The sequence below is a fragment of the Podarcis muralis genome, chromosome 3 (genome assembly GCF_964188315.1).
Source record: "Podarcis muralis chromosome 3, rPodMur119.hap1.1, whole genome shotgun sequence".
NCBI classification, from domain to species: Eukaryota; Metazoa; Chordata; class Lepidosauria; order Squamata; family Lacertidae; genus Podarcis; species Podarcis muralis.
In genome coordinates this window covers 99,623,704-99,640,108 of record NC_135657.1, presented here as the reverse complement: position 1 = coordinate 99,640,108, position 16,405 = coordinate 99,623,704, and the positions used below count along the sequence as shown (strand labels likewise).

Sequence of the window (16,405 nt, the reverse complement as noted above, 5' to 3'; positions counted from 1 at the left end):
TAGTAGTAAAATCACAAAAGCTCTCTTCTGGTTACTTATACTACATCATCCTAAGAATTCAAGAAGTTTTTCAATGTCAGCAGTTAAGACAAGAGAACATGCCTTCAATATATTAAACGTCTTTATTTCAGTTTTGGCAGTTTCCATATTCTGGATTTCTGGACGGAAACAAAGCTTTCCTGTGTTTCGGCAATAAAAAATGTTTTTAGTTCTATATGCATCAGATATGTCTATTAATCAGGGAGCTTCAGTACAAGATAATAAGATAATGAAAATTGTTATGTATGCATGTTTGCAATGCTCTATTTCGTGTTTTGTAAATCTCCATGTCTGCAAAATTGTCATTCAGGGCTGCAGATGAATTCAAAGCATATGCCACAGAGCAGGAGTCTGAGTTTCAATGGCCTTGTGATTCCCATTATTTCTGATGGTGTACTTCTTACTGTTAAGAGTAAGGCATCACTGAAATCTCACTGCTCCACAAAAAAATTAAAAAATAACTTGGATCGTCTTTAAAGGACAAGTCAATCACTTGTCTAAACAAGAACATAGATGCCAACAAAAATTACAAACAATCGTATGCATTTCTAATCAGAAATAAATGCCATTGAGGTCAATAGCTCCCAGGGGTATAGGACCACAGCCCAAGAAAATGCTACTTAGAGAAAACACTAATGCAACTTAAAGAATGTAGCCCCAAATCCACAAAAACGTAACACTGCCTTTTGTGCAGTAGTCATTAACCCCCCAAAAGTGCTTGATCTTCCTACATATACATTGAAAAATACAAAGGAATTGTTGCTTGTTCATGTAAAATTATACAAATGCTGTTTCTTGCTGCTTTGGTCTCTCATACCAGGTGAAGAACAAGCTTCAAGATCATCAGAAGGCTATGTTTAAAAGAGAGAGAGAGAGAGTGAAATTAGCAAGCATGCTGCCAGTTGAGACGTGAAAGATACATTTCCATATCTAGGACTATGTGTACTCTAATCTTTTTTTAAAAAACAAAACCCTACACCAAGGTAACCCAAAGTCCCTGCTCAGAAAAGCTGAATTCCGTGACCTGCACAAACTATGCAAATGTGTGCATTTAGTTATTCTTCAAATCATAGAGATAAGCAAAAAAAGGCTGGACAAAACTACCCCCTCTCCCCAGTTTTACAAGGCACTGATGATGTTCTCTCTCTGTCTCTTAAATTTTCTGTTTTACAATTTAGAATGCTCATTTAAACAACCTTAAAATATCAAAGACTTCTGTTCTTCTCTTTCCATGGTTCATTTTGCCTATCATAAATCCCTGCATATTTTACATAAACTAAACCATTCAGTATTCCATTATTACATCCATCAAAACTTATTTACACGGTTGAATTTATCTTAATGCTGCCCACGTTTTCGAGTGCACACAATTTCCCCTCAAATATTTTCCAAAAATGTATGTTCTTCTTGTTCTCTTATTCTATATGTTAGGTCCGCAAGCTGCGCACATTCCACCAGTTTAAGTTGCCATTCCTCTTTAGTTGGGACCTCGCTCGTTTTCCATTTTGGGGCTAACAAAACATGGGCAGCAGCTGTGGCATACATAAATAACCTTTTTTGACACCTAGGAATTTCTGTCTGGATTATCCCCAACAAAAAAGATTCTGGTGTGGTTTTTTTTGGAAAAGTACTTTTAACCTTTCCCTCCCCCCCCCCAATTCATTATGAATTATTTCCCAATACCAGTGGCGTAGCGTGGGGGGTGCAGGGGGGGGCCGGCCGCACCGGGCGCGACATCTGGGGGGGGGGCGCTCGCACTCGCAGCTCTCTGCCCCTGCTAAAATCCACGGGTTAGGGGGTGCAAATTACTTGCCTTGCCCCGGGTGCTGACAACCCACGCTACGCCACTGCCCAATACTCTTTGACCACATATGAAATAACATTCTCTCAACCTATTGATGATGTACTCTCAATCCTAGCTTCCTACTCTTAAAAAACAAGAAACTTGCTTGTTTGTTTTAAGGTCAGGAAACTATATCTCCAATATAAAATCAATATTGGAAACTGTATCTCCAATATAAGATCATGTACCTCAGTGTAGCTGCAAAATCACAGAACACACAGAATTTGGTCTCAGAAAACTATGAAATGCTGTGGTTTGCAACCAGCAACAGGCAAACTTTCCCCAATATCCTGCTGCTCCCTGAAGCCAGCTCCGAAGGGAACAGTGTGGAAGAAAAAGTGCTTGTGGAAGAAAAGTCGCCTCCTGTTCTTCCGGCAAGAGTTTCTGCTGAGACCTCACAGATGGACCCTTTCTGCTTGTGTAAGGGATGCAACTGCCACGACTTTTGTCACCTAAGAACTAGTTCTATAATCAAGAGACAGATTCGCAACCAGCAGCTCTCTGACCATGGTTTAAAGTTGTGTGCAATACAATCCTATGCTTACTTACTCTGGAGTAAGTCCCCCAGTGTTCAAGGCTGCTTACTCTCTCAGGTATGTGCTGACTGGAGTGCAGCTGAGTAAAAAGGGGACTCTCTCTTTATTTACCTACCTGAGGCCTGCTATGATTCCAGCTGGCATTAGCTTCTTGGTCCTCTTAAACCTCACTCCCATTACAACGGTCAGGAGGAAAGCTGTGACTGCAAACATACATACAAGCATTAGGTTATTATTAATTCTATGGGTTTTTAAATGCTGCCTTTCAGCCATGTTTCCAGGGTGGTTTACGACAACAAAACGTAACAACAACAGAGCGTGCTCAGTGGCCAAGGATGACGGGAGTTGTGGTACCAGACCAGTGAAGGATGCTCTATCCTCATGATGCACAGCTCTGCAAGGCTCAGGTGAGTGCTATGCAGGGTGGATAAAAATCAATGTTTTTTCTTAATTTTTTTTTAAAAAACATATTTTTTTATTTAAATTGGATTTTTAAAATTTTTAATCGGATATTTACAATTTTTAGTCGGATATTTAAAATTTAAATTGAATTTTTAAAATAAAATGCTTTTGGAGGAAAAATCTTCTAAAGATAGTTTTCTATTTAAGTTACATTATAGTCCAAAGGCTATCCATCAGGAAATAAGGATTTGTTTTAAGTTTTTCATGTGTGCTAAAACTCAGTCTGAATTGTCGGGTTTTTTCCAAAAAATGTTTAACCACATGAGTTAACAAACATGGATAAATATGCTATAATATGATTGTTTTAGTTAAATACCGTATTTTTCGCCCTATAGGACGCACTTTTTCCCCTCCAAAAGTGAAGGGGAAATGTGTGTGTGTGTCCTATGGGGCGAATGCAGGCTTTCACTGAAGCCTGGAGAGCGAGAGGGGTCGGTGCGCACCCTATGGGGCGAAAAATATGGTAAGTTGTTTAAATTGTTATTAAGGAAATGATTGTTTTTCTCCTTCCAATAAAGTACAGCAGAAAAGTTGTCAAAAATATAAACAGATAACTTATCAAAGCTCACAATAATTTCATAATTATCTGTCTATGTATAACCAAATCAGTAATTTTTGATATAACTGTAAAAACGACTCTGAAAATTAATTATTCCAAAAAGGAAACCTTCATCTGGTTGTAAATATTAAGATTATACCGGCAAGAATGAGCCTTTCTGTAAAAAATAATGATTTAAATCTTACTGGCTAGTGATTTAAATCATGATTTAAATCGTGATTTAAACTGATTTGATTTAAATCAAATCCACCCTGGTGCTATGTAAATAGATTATAGCTCTGCACATGGAAGAGCTGAACCATCGATTAGTGTTGCCAAATGTGAAACATTTCCTAACATTAAAGAAAACATTTACTCACTGGAAGTCCAAATGCTCCCTGGAGCCAAATGAAGCAGTTAAAACTGGAGGTGACTGACTATTTTGAGTCAATACCTGCAGCTGTTACAAAGGTACTTCCCATTTTACGGCTATCTGTTTTCAGTTTATGATCATTTGTTTTAGGATGACTACGTTCAAAGCAAGATTTCAATTTCCTCTTAAAACTTGCCGTGCACTGCCTTTTCCAGAAAGCAGGATACTTACACAACGATATCTTTATATCTCTGGGGTCGTGAGTTACCCAATATGCGCCATAAGCAGCCATCAAGCCGAAGAACAGGCCAGCCACCAAGGAGATTTTGCTGCCTGTCACAATGATATCACAATAGATCAAGCTTAGAGGGGGAAAAGGAAATATGCAGAAAACTGAAAAATAAATGGAAATGCTTCTACAATGCCTTTTTGAAATATGACGGTCACTTTTTGGTAAACTTAAAATACATTTATTTAAAATGTATATTGCATGTTCGGATTTCCCTCCACTCCTTTCTACAACTGTTCCGAGATTGAAGATCAACCAATCAATCAGATAATCTGACCAGACCAGATTTAAGATTTTATTCTGATCTGGTTGAAATCCGACAGGCTTTCTGGATTTCAGTCTTGTTTCAGTGTTTCACATGATTCTTACTACACCACTGGAATGTGATCCAAGAAGGAATGGGAAAGAAGACTCTATTTTGTGTGTGTGTATTCTACAATTCCAGTGCTTACCTTTGCGAATATATCCTGCAGCACCTCCGAGAGCCACAACCGCAGCATAACCAAAGCCAATCCAGTCCACACTCATGATGAAAAATCTATAGGGCAGAAAACCAAGTTACCAGGGAGAATATAGAAAAACTCAGGGAAAGAGGGGGAAAGAGAGTTATGATCCAGTGTTCTTGTGAACACCCAACAATTAAAGGAAAACACATTCCTGGACATGGCGGTCAGCTCTGTCCACCCAGCAAACCAATATGCACCCATGGTCAGGTCTGCAAACTGGAGGATTAGAAGAAATCCTGTCTTTCATTCAAGCTGTCTTAAGAAACCAGTCTCCATATTACAAATACCAGAGACAAAGTGAGTTGTTGAGCTCTACAGCTAGACTGGTTGGCTGGGAGTGGCCAAGACCATAGAACACTGGTCCTGAAAGACCTACATTGGCTCCCAATACATTTCTGAGCACAATTCAAAGTGTTGGTGCTGACCTTTAAAGCCCTAAATGGCCTCAGCCCAGTATACCTGAAGGAGCGTCTCCACCCCCATCGTTCAGCTGAGGTCCAGCTCCGAGGACCTTCTGGTGGTTCCCTCTGTTAGTGTAAAGCAGAGTTCCGTGCCCAGCGGAAGGATGAGGAGTACGTACTACATACTCTATATTGCTTTATTTACAGTTCAAAGCTGATATATTACAGAAAGACATCTTGCCTCTGCCGGAGCAGAAAATGCATCCTCTCTCCTCGACAGCTTGGAGAGAATCACACAGAGTGAAAAACAGGAAACCAGTGTACGTCACATCCAGTCTCCCTTTCCCGTGAGAAACTCCAACAGTACAGACTGTGGAATGTAAACACCTGTCTCGTGACAAGCCCTTTCGCTGCACAGTGAAGGAAAGCAGAAACCAACATCCTCCCCCTTTCTGTGAACATCACTGGGCAGCGTGTTCGTACAATATCAGTACAAACCCAACTTCTGCACATAGGTACAGTGTTGATCCCTTGATACAATCTTGGACAATACATCAGCAGGAATTTCATTACCTGGCATATAGGACACCGTTACGAGTCCCTTCTGAATACATTCCCTAGCATGCTGCAACTTTAATTGCAAGTGCTTCGTGCTTTGCTTACAACCTTCAGACTTCAGCAAAGCCAAACATGCTTTGTTGTCCTGGTAAACCTGGATTGGACATTTGACAGGAATTTTCATATCTTTGCACAATTGTATCAACCATTCACAATCCTTAAGTGAATAAGACAGTGCATTCAGTTCAGCTTCACAAGTACTTAAGCTAACTGTTGTTTGCTTCTTGCATGACCAATCAAACAGACCCTGATTGTACATGTAGCAAACTCCAGACGTACTTTTCCTGTCTGTAGTGTCACTTCCAAAACTTGCATCTGCAAATATTTCAAGACCACCAGACTTCTGATTGTTAAATCTCAGTCTGTAATGCATAGTGCCTTTCAAATACCGCGCTATGCGTTTCAGAGCTTTCCAATCCTTGACACTAGGATTGTTGACTTGTCTGCTTAGCAAATTACAGCTAACAGCAATGTCTGGTCTTGAACATCTGGCAATGAAGTTTAGCTTGCCTAGCACACTTCTGTATAGTGTAGTGTCAGAAAATGCTTCTTCAGTGTCATCTACCTGATAACCTGTTGTCATCGGTGTGTCTACAGGGTTAGCATCCATCAGGTTTAGTTTGCTTAACACATCAGCAATTTTCCGTGACTGGTGTACTAGAATGTTACCATCTTGATCTCTCTCTATTTCCAGAGATAGGTAGTTGTTTACCTCACCAAGATCTTTCATGTCAAAGTGCTCTTTCAGTTGAGCTAGGGCGTTATTGTACATTGCGACATCTTTCCAAAAGAATAATAAATCATCAACATAAAACAAACAGTACAGTTTCTTTTGCCCCTCCTCTTTGACAAATACACATGGATCAGCTTTCCCTTGCTGAAAACCTAGAGAAAACAATACTTCAGTGAGTTTTGTGTGCCAACACCGTGCACTTTGTTTGAGACCATAAAGGGATTTCTTCAGAGCACAAACAAATCCCTGTTTTACCTGTACGCCATCAGGTGGAAGCATATAAAGTGATTCATCTAGAGATCCGTACAGAAAAGCTGTATTAATATCATGGTGACTAATGTGTAGATTTTGCTCTGCAGCTAGCTTGAGCATAAGCCTAATGCTTTCATACCTCACTGTGGGTGAGTAGGTCTCGTGATAGTCTTCACCTGGTACCTGTGCAAAACCTCTGGCTACCAATCTGGCTTTGTGTCTGACTATCTTGCCATTTTGATCTGTCTTCGCTTTGAAGACCCATTTGCTTCCAAGCAGTTTCATTCCTGGAACTACTGGAACTAGCTCCCATGTTTTGTTCCTTTCTAAGGAATCAAGCTCAGCCTTCATGGCATTTAACCATGGCTCAGCTTCCTTTGAATCCAAACCCTGGATTTCTTGGAAACTTGAAGGTTCAAATACCTTCTTGGAGCTTTTAACAGCTGTTACTGCTATCGTAGCAAACTCATCAGCAAATCTCTTTGGAGGTTTGCCTTTTGTGGCTCTCTGTGACCTACGAATTAGCCTTAAGTCTTCAACACTCTCCTCTTCCTTCTTAGGAGAAAAACGACCTATTGTGAACAATGGTTCCTCCAATTCTTGATCAGAGCTTTCAGAGGGTCGCATAGAGGCTTTCGCACTCTTGAAATCCTCTGAATCACCCGATTCAGTTTCAGATTCAGACTCAGAACCTTCATCAGTGGGTGTGAGTTGTTGTGGTTGCATTTGACTATCTTCAGTCTCATCACCATCATCAGGATAACATTGGAAAATTCCCACATTCTCCCCCCACTTTGCATTGTACTCAACACTTCTTGTGAGCTTAATTGTCTTAGAGACAGTCATCATTATTCTGTAAGACCCTTTCTGATAACCTAGAAAGATACCATGCAATCCACGCTTGTCTAACTTGGAATTTTGTGGTGAGTGAACCCACATGTCAGAACCAAAAATTTTCATGTGTTTGATGTATGGCTTCTTGCCAAACATCTTCTCATAGGGGGTACAACCAATCGCTGAAGATAACCTGCGATTGTAACTGTAAACAAAACACGAGAGAGATTCGGCCCAATAACTCTCTGGAAGATTGGCATCATGCAGCAAGGTTTTTAACCCTTGAAGCAATGTCTGATTTGCCCGTTCCGCAAGTCCATTCTGCCATGGCGAGCGAGGACTAGACAAATCGTGTTGAATTCCTTTCTCAGTCAGAAAAGCTTCAAACTGCTGAGAAGTGAATTCTCCCCCGCGATCACTGAAAAGAGTCTTTATCTTCTTACCATGCACATTTTCCAACCAAGCACAGAATTCCTTGAACCTAGGAAAAGCCTCTGATTTCTGCTTGAGATTGTACACAAAAATATATCTAGAAAATGCGTCAATGAGAACCATGAAGTACCTATTTCCACCTAAAGAGGGCGCTAGTGGTCCAACCAAATCAGCATGAACAATTTGGTATGGTTCCGTAGCTTGCCTACTAGACACCTTACCTTTCGCAGCCATTTTCACCTTGTTTGCTGCGCATGCTTTGCACTTCATGTGGTACTTGCAGGGTTTAATAGTCATACCTTCAACCAAGGCAGGCATTTTAGATACTGCCTCAAAATGCAAATGTCCAAATTTTCGATGAAAATCATGAATACATTCTGCATGCAAACTTTTGTTAGAACCTGCAATGCAACAAGTGTCATCCTGCACAACATCATCATAATACAAAACAAACAAACGATCAACATATTCAGCATGCAATTCAAAGTCATTTTTCTTTGTGATGATGCACTTCTTGTTCTTGAAGGACACGTCAATGTTCCGCTCATTCAGCTGTCCAACGCTGAGCAGATTATGTTTGGCGTCCGGCACGTAAAGGACATTCTGTATCGATAAGTCCAAACTGTGAAGAACAACAGTTCCGTAGCCTTTACTGGGAATAGTGTGGTCATCCGCCTGGTGAATCGCACCTTCCTGCGGTGTAAAAGACACAAACAGTCTCTTATCGTTGCACATGTGGTGGGTCGCCGCCGAATCAACAACGAAGAAAGATCTAGACGTCTTCCGGACCTCTGCAACCTTTGGAGTGAAGCGTGAAACCATAGCCTTGTGCTGCGTTGTCCTAGACACCGGACCTTTGCCTTTGCCTCGGCCTTTTCCGCGCGATGAGCTTTCGCTGCGCTGCTCTGTCTTGGCCCTGGGATATCTGCATTCCCTCTTCATATGGCCTAGACGTCCACATGAGTAGCATTTCACTGCCTTCAAAGCTTTGGCGCCATCTGGTGGTTCCACTGCACTATGGGATGACGTCTGTGAAGACTCCCCCTTGCCCATGCAGCTAGCACCCCGGCGATCTGCTTCATTTAAAACCACGGCAGTAACAAAGTCCACTGTCAGCTGAGCTGTTGGCTGCACAGCAATCTGGGTTGCAACAGACTCCCAACCTGAACCCAAAGATTGTAGTATCATGAAAGAATACACAGCCTCTGGAAAGTTGAGTCCTCTCTGTTGCAGCTCATGTCTCAGATTTTGCATCTCCATCAGATGTAAACGCACATCTCCACCTTCTGCAAGAGCCATATTATGCAGCTTGTTAAAGTAAAACATAGTAGATCCAGCTTCTGTCCTTAAGTGAGCCTCTCTCAAAGAATCCCAAATTTCTCTGGCTGAGATCTTATCACGCAATAGACAGAGCTCTTCTGGGGATACTATCAAAGTAAGTGTTCCCCGTGCTTTGGAATCCTTAGCTTTCCATGCATCTGTAACTGGAGCTGGGGGGGTTTCTGTAATCACCTCAAACAAACCCTCTTTCCGCAGAACTGCCTCTGCATACAAAACCCAGTCCGCATAATTTTTCTTGTTGAGCTTAGGAATCCTACAAGCATCCTGAAGGGCCATCATGACTCTGGCATTAGCCTTCAGCGTCATATATGCTGCTTTAAATCTTGCTGCGTCACTGCTGCAGCTGCCTTCATTCCAAAGGCGCACTTAAAAGTTACTTTCGATTTCCCCAGCATAGTAACTTGAGCCTGGGAGCCTTTTGCGTATTCCCGGCAAAACGGCTTTAAAAGTTCAAAGTCCAGCCATAAAGCCATTAACTAGAAGCTGGCAGGCTGCCCGGAGCAGTAGCACATACCTCATCAATCATGTTTACGCGCAGAGCAGATTCCGACCCGATCTGTCCCTCTGCATTCCGATCCTTTGCCGGCACTCCGATTCGACTTCTGGAGCCCATAACCACGTGTTAGTGTAAAGCAGAGTTCCGTGCCCAGCGGAAGGATGAGGAGTACGTACTACATACTCTATATTGCTTTATTTACAGTTCAAAGCTGATATATTACAGAAAGACATCTTGCCTCTGCCGGAGCAGAAAATGCATCCTCTCTCCTCGACAGCTTGGAGAGAATCACACAGAGTGAAAAACAGGAAACCAGTGTACGTCACATCCAGTCTCCCTTTCCCGTGAGAAACTCCAACAGTACAGACTGTGGAATGTAAACACCTGTCTCGTGACAAGCCCTTTCGCTGCACAGTGAAGGAAAGCAGAAACCAACACCCTCCCTGTGAGAAATGAGGTTACAGGGAACCAGGCTCTGGGCCTTCTCGGTAGTGGCGCCTGCCCTGTGGAATGTCCTCCCATCAGATGTCAATAAAATAAACAATTATCTGAGTTTTAGAAGACATCTGAAGGCAGCCCTGTTTAGGGAAGTTTTTAATGCTTGATGTTTTATTATGTTTTTAATATTCTGTTGAGAGCTGCCCAGAGCATGTATAAATGAATGAATGAATGAATGAATAAAAACAGTATGGTGCAGTCTGCCCTGTCCTGCCACTGTACTCAAAACTGCTCTCCACATGGTAACAGCAGCCTCCGCGTGGCAGGTGTTAAAGGTCAAACTAGCTCTTAGTGGAGACGGATTGGGGGGGGGCAGGACTGGTTTGCCAGCACTGGGGGGTGCTGAGCTGAGAGGGCGCCACTGGGGACACTGCAACAATGGCAAACAACGGAAGGCGAGGGCCAGGAGAGGGCACCGAATTTCAGCGCCGCTAAAATATAAAAGCCGAAATTCCGCCACTGCTCTTAGCTAATTCTAAAGCACCTTGGCCCGTTATCCCAAACTGCTCTCCAGAGCATAATAAACCTAACTACTTGCCCTACAAATCATGGAGATTTTGCAGTTTTTCCAGGCTGTGCACTAGCCACCCAACATTCTTCAAAAGTCTAACCTGGGGGTCAACCTCCTACCTAGCAATTTAACTTCTGAAACTTTTTTACTCTGCTTCCCTGGGCGAAATTGTTTTTGTTATTTACTTTTTCAGTTTGCCCTTGGATGAAAGCTTCCCTCCCAAAATGACCAGAAAGGGGAGACCTGTTGCAGAATCCGATTGTAAGACTACAACTCCCATCAGCCCTAGAGCTAGCGGGACCAGTGGCCAGGGACGATGAGAGTTGTAGTCAAAGAATCATGGAATTTGATCCAAGCCTCTGCAGTGAAGGAACTTCAACTAAAACATCCATTACTGATGGCCATCCAGCATGGGCGTAGCCAGGATCTATAACGTTGGGATGTGTGGCAGAACTGAGCTATCTGCGATGAGATTTGTCAGTTAGCGGGTGGCACTGTGGGTTAAACCACAGAGCCTAGGACTTGCTGATCAGAATGTTGGCAGTTCGAATCCCTGTGACAGGGTGAGCTCCCGTTGCTCGGTCCCTGCTCCTGCCAACCTAGCAGTTCGAAAGCACCCTTAAGTGCAAGTAGATAAATAGGTACAATTCTGGCGGGAAGCTAAACGGCGTTTCCGTGCGCTGCTCTGGTTCGCCAGAAGCGACTTAGTCATGCTGGCCACATGACCCGGAAGCTGTACGCCGGCTCCCTCAGCCAATAAAGCGAGATGAGCGCCGCAACCCCAGAGTTGGTCACGACTGGACCTAATGGTCAGGGATCCCTTTACCTTTACTAATATTTTTTATTTATTTAGGGGGCGGAGCAGCTTCCCTCCCCCGCCCCATACCCTCCAACCTCTGCTCAAAAATCTCCTCTGGATGGAGAACCCACCACGTTTCGAGGGAGCCTGTTCCATCTGCGGACCCAAGGCTGAGAAAGGCTGCTCTGGACTCAGGATGGCTTTGGGCAGCAGCAGGAAGATAACCCGCACATGTGACACCTCTTGCAAAACGCGACCTCCGCCGATCTTCTGAGCGCGTGCAAAAGTTTCAGTTTGGAAAACACGGGCGGCGCGCCTGCCATGTTTGACCACCAGCTCAGAGGCGTTATCTAGGCGCGCCGGGCCTCCCCCCCCCCCCCCCGCGCCGCCCAGCCCAGGTTTTCACCCCCAAATCCTGCAAGTTTCCCTTTGCCCTTTCCGCATATCCCCGGTGGCGGGGGCGAGGCATCTCCCTTTTGCGCTGCAAGAGTGACACCCGGAGCAGCAACAGGGAGTGGGAGGCACCCGAGGAGCCCTCGCCGGAGCAGGAGGAAGTGACGGCTCTGCAAGGCCCTCGGCCCTGGCCGGGCTTGTCAATCGCGGCCCGGCGGGCTGCCATAGGCCAGGCGAGGCTATTGCACCGGAGAAGGGGAAGGAGAGAGCTCCAGCCCGGGCTGGCGCGCTCTGCTGTCAGTCCGGTGCACGGTGCGGGGCATGCAAAGGCGGCGGCTGCTGCTGCTGCTGCCGCCACCTGGCCCTCTCCCTCCCAGGCCCCCATCTCCCTGGGGGGCACCTAGCAAGCCTCTGTCCCCCGCGGCCTCCTTTCTCCCGCTGCCCACCTCCTTTCTCCCGCTGCCCACCTACCTGGCTTCGCAGTGCGGGCAGCGCCTCCCTCGCCTTCGGGATCCGCCTCCGCCTCCATCCGCATCTTTGCGCTCTCTTGCGCGCCTCCTACTGGCGCAGAGTGCGAGGGAGGCTTCGTGGGTGGGTGTGCCTTCGCGGGCCTCTTTGCAAGGCAGCGACGGCCCTCGGAGGGGCGGGTTTGCGATGGGGTGTGTGGTAGGGTGGGCGTCATTCCGAGACCTCTCCTAGTACGTCCTCTTTATTTTCTTGCCCGGGTTTTTTGCTCCTTTGACCGAGGCCGGAGCGTTTCAAGGCAAGGCAACAGTGCCACCGCGTGGGTGAAAGTAGAAAGCGAAAGTGCCAAGTCTAAAAGGAAGTGGTTCTAAAGAAGTCGGTTTAAAGAAGTCAGTGTAAACTTGCAGCCTTTCTCAACCTGTGGGTCCCCAGATGTTGTTGAACTACAACTCCCATCACCCCTAGCTAGCAAGGCCAGAGTTCAGGGATGATGGGAGTCACAGGTTGAGATCTGGTGAGACTCTTAATGCATATCCTCCAACCTTTCTCCGATGAAAATAGGGACGTCCTAAGGAAAAGTGAGGGACGCGGGTGGCGCTGTGGGTAAAAGCCTCAGCGCCTAGGGCTTGCCAATCAGAAGGTCAGCGGTTCGAATCCCTGCGACGGGGTGAGCTCCCGTTGCTCGGTCCCTGCTCCTGCCAACCTAGCAGTTTGAAAGCACGTCAAGTGCACGTAGATAAATAGGTACCGCTCTGGTGGGAACGTAAACGGCGTTTCCATGCGCTGCTCTGGTTCGCCAGAAGTGGTTTAGTTATGCTGGCCACTTGACCCGGAAGCTGTACGCCGGCTCCCTCGGCCAATAAAGCGAGATGAACGCTGCAACCTTGGAGTCAGCCACGACTGGACCTAATGGTCAGGGTCCCTTTACCTTTACCTTTACCTAAGGAAAAGTGGGACATTCTGGGTTCAAATCAGAAACCGGGGCGGCTTCTGTAAATCCGGGATGGTCCCTGCAAAATAGGGGCAAATAACACCTGTGCCTTGCTGAACAAGTTCAGTACAGTGGTACCTCAGGTTACAGACACTTCAGGTTACAGATGCTTCAGGTTACAGACTCTGCTAACCCAGAAATAGTACCTCGGGTTAAGAACTTTGCTTCACAATGAGAACAGAAATTGTGCGGTGGCTGCGTGGTGGCATCGGGAGGCCCCATTAGCTAAAGTGGTGTAAAGTGCAGCTTTATACAATATGCATGTGTGCTTGGGCCCAGGGTCTTTTGCCTCACCATCCCCACTACTGACTCCCTGTTGCTACTCAGCTTCAAACAAACAAGCAAAAAAAGTGTCCCCGGATTCACTGAAAAAAAAATCTGGTAACCATACTGTAGAGGCCAATTCCTGATCTGCACATCATTCCGCAGTGGGGAAGTCCAGTGTATGTGGCAAAGGGGTGGGAGGTTCGATGAGGAAAATAAGGTTTTGAGAACATTCAGGCTGTTCTGTAACCACAAGGATATTTCTTATGTTGAAAACGCATTGTACTATTAGATAAGGAAGTGTGTTCTTTCTTTCCCTATAAGCCTTTGCTTTTGCTTGTTTGAGAGAACAATAGGGTAAAGGTAAAGGACCCCTGGACAGTTAAGTCCAGTCAAATTCCAGACTGAGGGAGCCAGCATTTGTCCACAGATGCTGTTTACCTTCCCGCCACAGCCATACCTATTTATCTACTTGCACTGGCGTGCTTTCAAACTGCTAGGTTGGCAGGAGCTGGGACAGAGCAACGGGAGCTCATTCCGTCATGGGGATTCGAACCGCCGACCTTCTGATCGGCAAGCCCAAGAGGCTCAGTGGTTTAGTCCACAGCACCACCTGCATCCCTTTTTAGAACAGTAGTTTCTCCCTGTATGCTTGTAATGAAGGAGCCTCAGGTAGTTCTGAGGCAAACCCAATGCTATGGGCTATTTTCCCAGAACAATCCACAACTATTGCTCATGTAATGCTACCCATTTTGGTGGCATGCAAGAGCATTCGAACTGTGTTGTCGGAGCAAACCAGAGGTTCCTTTTGTCCTGTATCCTGAATTCAGTGGTTAGCCAGAAGCCCCTAAGAAACACAGAACTCCTGTTGGGTGGGCCAAGCATCACATCAGTTATTAGGAGCTATCTTGCCAACAACAGTAAATCTGGTAGCAAATGTTGACATAGTGGTAAATATTTCACTAGTGAACCTCCTACAATTTGAGGACCAGAAGCAGAAGCCAGGCAAAAGTACAAAGAGTAGAGCCAACCCTTAAAAACCTCTTATTTATTTTTTTAATGAGCCATCTGAAGCCATTTGTACTCAGCTGAGAAAATATTTGTCAAGATCGTTCCCTGTTATTTGTTTTGTGTGCGTATGACAATTCCTTTGTTCTGAAATGTTTCAGCAGAGGCTGATAATTTTAAGCGTTACAGTGGTACCTCGGGTTACATACGCTTCAGGTTACATATGCTTCAGGTTACAGACTCGGCTAACCCAGAAATAGTACCTCAGGTTAAGAACTTTGCTTCAGGATGAGAACAGAAATCGTGCTTTGGCGGCGCGGCGGCAGCAGGAGGCCCCATTAGCTAAAGTGGTGCTTCAGGTTAAGAACAGTTTCAGGTTAAGTACGGACCTCCGGAACGAATTAAGTACTTAACCCTAGGTACCATAGTATTTAAATCCTACCTGGTATTTTTATGTAATTATGCCTGAAAGTATTTTTTTTTTTTACTGATGGAACAAAGTTAGCATTTCTTCTAAAAGTGTGTGTAAATACAATGTACTCCTAAAATACCCCCCCCCAAAAGTCTTGGGGATCACTTTCTAAAAGTATTCAAATTGGTTGTATTTAACAAACAAACAAAGAAAGGAAGGAAGGAAAAAGTACCCAGATGTGTTTTATTTATAAACACTGCAAAAATATATAGAATTGCATACAGTGTTTGCCATACTCAGAGCAGACTTATTCAAATTAACAGACCTGTCTAACTTAGGTCCATTATTTTAACGTCCTACTATGAGATGAAATTAGTTGGGCACAATTCATAAGATGCCCAAGCAGTTCATAATTTATTGTTACAGGGAAATGCAAAATTAGAATTGAAAAAGAGAACAAACTAGGCACAACCAAATAAGCCAATACAGTAATATGACAGTGATCATTATAATACTGAAAGTAATTTAAAGAATAAGAAATAAGGAAATGATTAACTAACTCATCCATTCAGTACTTCTGCACGGCCATTGTACCTTCTAGGTCAATACTGTAGAGTGCTCCTGTTGTCTGGTTGAACATTTTCTTGTTTAAATGTCTTACTGAACCCATTTCACCTTGTCTAGTATTAGAAGAACTGATTATGGATGAATTCAGACTCCTTATTTCAAGATTTTAAAAAATGAGTGTGTGTAGATGCATTCAGCAAAGTCTACAATTGGCAGTAAACCCAACTGGGGCCAGTATAAAATCAGTGCCATGCATGGAAGTATTGCTGGGAAAGAAAGCAAAACAATCTTACAAAGGAAAATAAGAACTTGATGATGAAAATTTGGTCTGAATTGGAGACAGAAGAATGGAGAGATCTCCTTATGTGGAGATCTGAAGACCCAAGGATTACAATTTTGATTAAGGTGGAAGTTGGAGCTTTTGGGACATTTGGATTTGAAAGGAGTAAGAAACAAGATTTGGGCTCCACTTTTAAGTATGGAGGTCTGGCTGGAAGAAACATGGACCCCATCGGGCCAGAGCTTCTCCGAAATCTGGTGCTTAATACTAAGGACTATCAAAAAAACCGGCAGAGAGGAATTGAGAGAGAATTAAGAGCCTCGGACGTGAGATCTCCAGGCTGATAGTAGACTAAGACTGATGGACACTTGTTGGGGATTGAAACCGGGAAAGGGGTGGGGGGGAGTTTGGGAATCCAAAGGGTGCATAATTATAATCTGTCTTTTTTTTTATTTGTATTGTTATTAGTATAAAAATTGGGGAATTCGTGGAAGGGAATTTGGGTCGACTTTAGAAAAAAGGCT

The 16,405-nt window shown here is 44.3% G+C and overlaps 1 protein-coding gene and 1 long non-coding RNA gene across 3 annotated transcripts; one reads left to right on the top strand and one right to left on the bottom strand.

The window, feature by feature from the left end:
* Positions 1 to 103: 103 nt before the first annotated feature.
* On the bottom strand, positions 104 to 12,525 carry TMEM14A (transmembrane protein 14A). 2 transcript variants are annotated; one of them, XM_028722378.2, is made up of 5 exons: positions 12,366 to 12,525; positions 4,533 to 4,618; positions 4,023 to 4,124; positions 2,534 to 2,621; positions 104 to 890 (listed from the first exon to the last, which is right to left on the bottom strand). In XM_028722378.2, the coding sequence occupies exons 2-5, from the start codon at positions 4,606 to 4,608 to the stop codon at positions 851 to 853; spliced, it is 306 nt and encodes a 101-aa protein (XP_028578211.1). In that variant the 5' UTR covers positions 4,609 to 4,618; positions 12,366 to 12,525; the 3' UTR covers positions 104 to 850. The 2 variants fall into 2 exon arrangements, with proteins under 2 accessions (XP_028578211.1, XP_028578212.1); XM_028722379.2 differs by lacking the exon at positions 12,366 to 12,525 and adding an exon at positions 11,633 to 11,855.
* On the top strand, positions 2,734 to 4,161 carry LOC144327308 (uncharacterized). Its single transcript, XR_013392370.1, has 2 exons — positions 2,734 to 2,825; positions 3,942 to 4,161. It is a non-coding gene; the product is annotated as an uncharacterized LOC144327308 (long non-coding RNA).
* Positions 12,526 to 16,405: the final 3,880 nt, after the last annotated feature.

What these genes read in the sequence shown, in the direction of transcription:
- TMEM14A (XM_028722378.2), bottom strand. Translation starts at nt 4,608, where the DNA reads ATGAGTGTGGACTGGATTGGCTTTGGTTATGCTGCGGTTGTGGCTCTC. An exon ending in AGATATAAAGATATCGTTGT is followed by an intron (nt 2,622 to 4,022) that starts GTAAGTATCCTG and finishes GTATGTTTGCAG; the next exon opens with TCACAGCTTTCCTCCTGACC. An exon ending in GGAATCATAGCAGGCCTCAG is followed by an intron (nt 891 to 2,533) that starts GTAGGTAAATAA and finishes TTTTAAACATAG; the next exon opens with CCTTCTGATGATCTTGAAGC.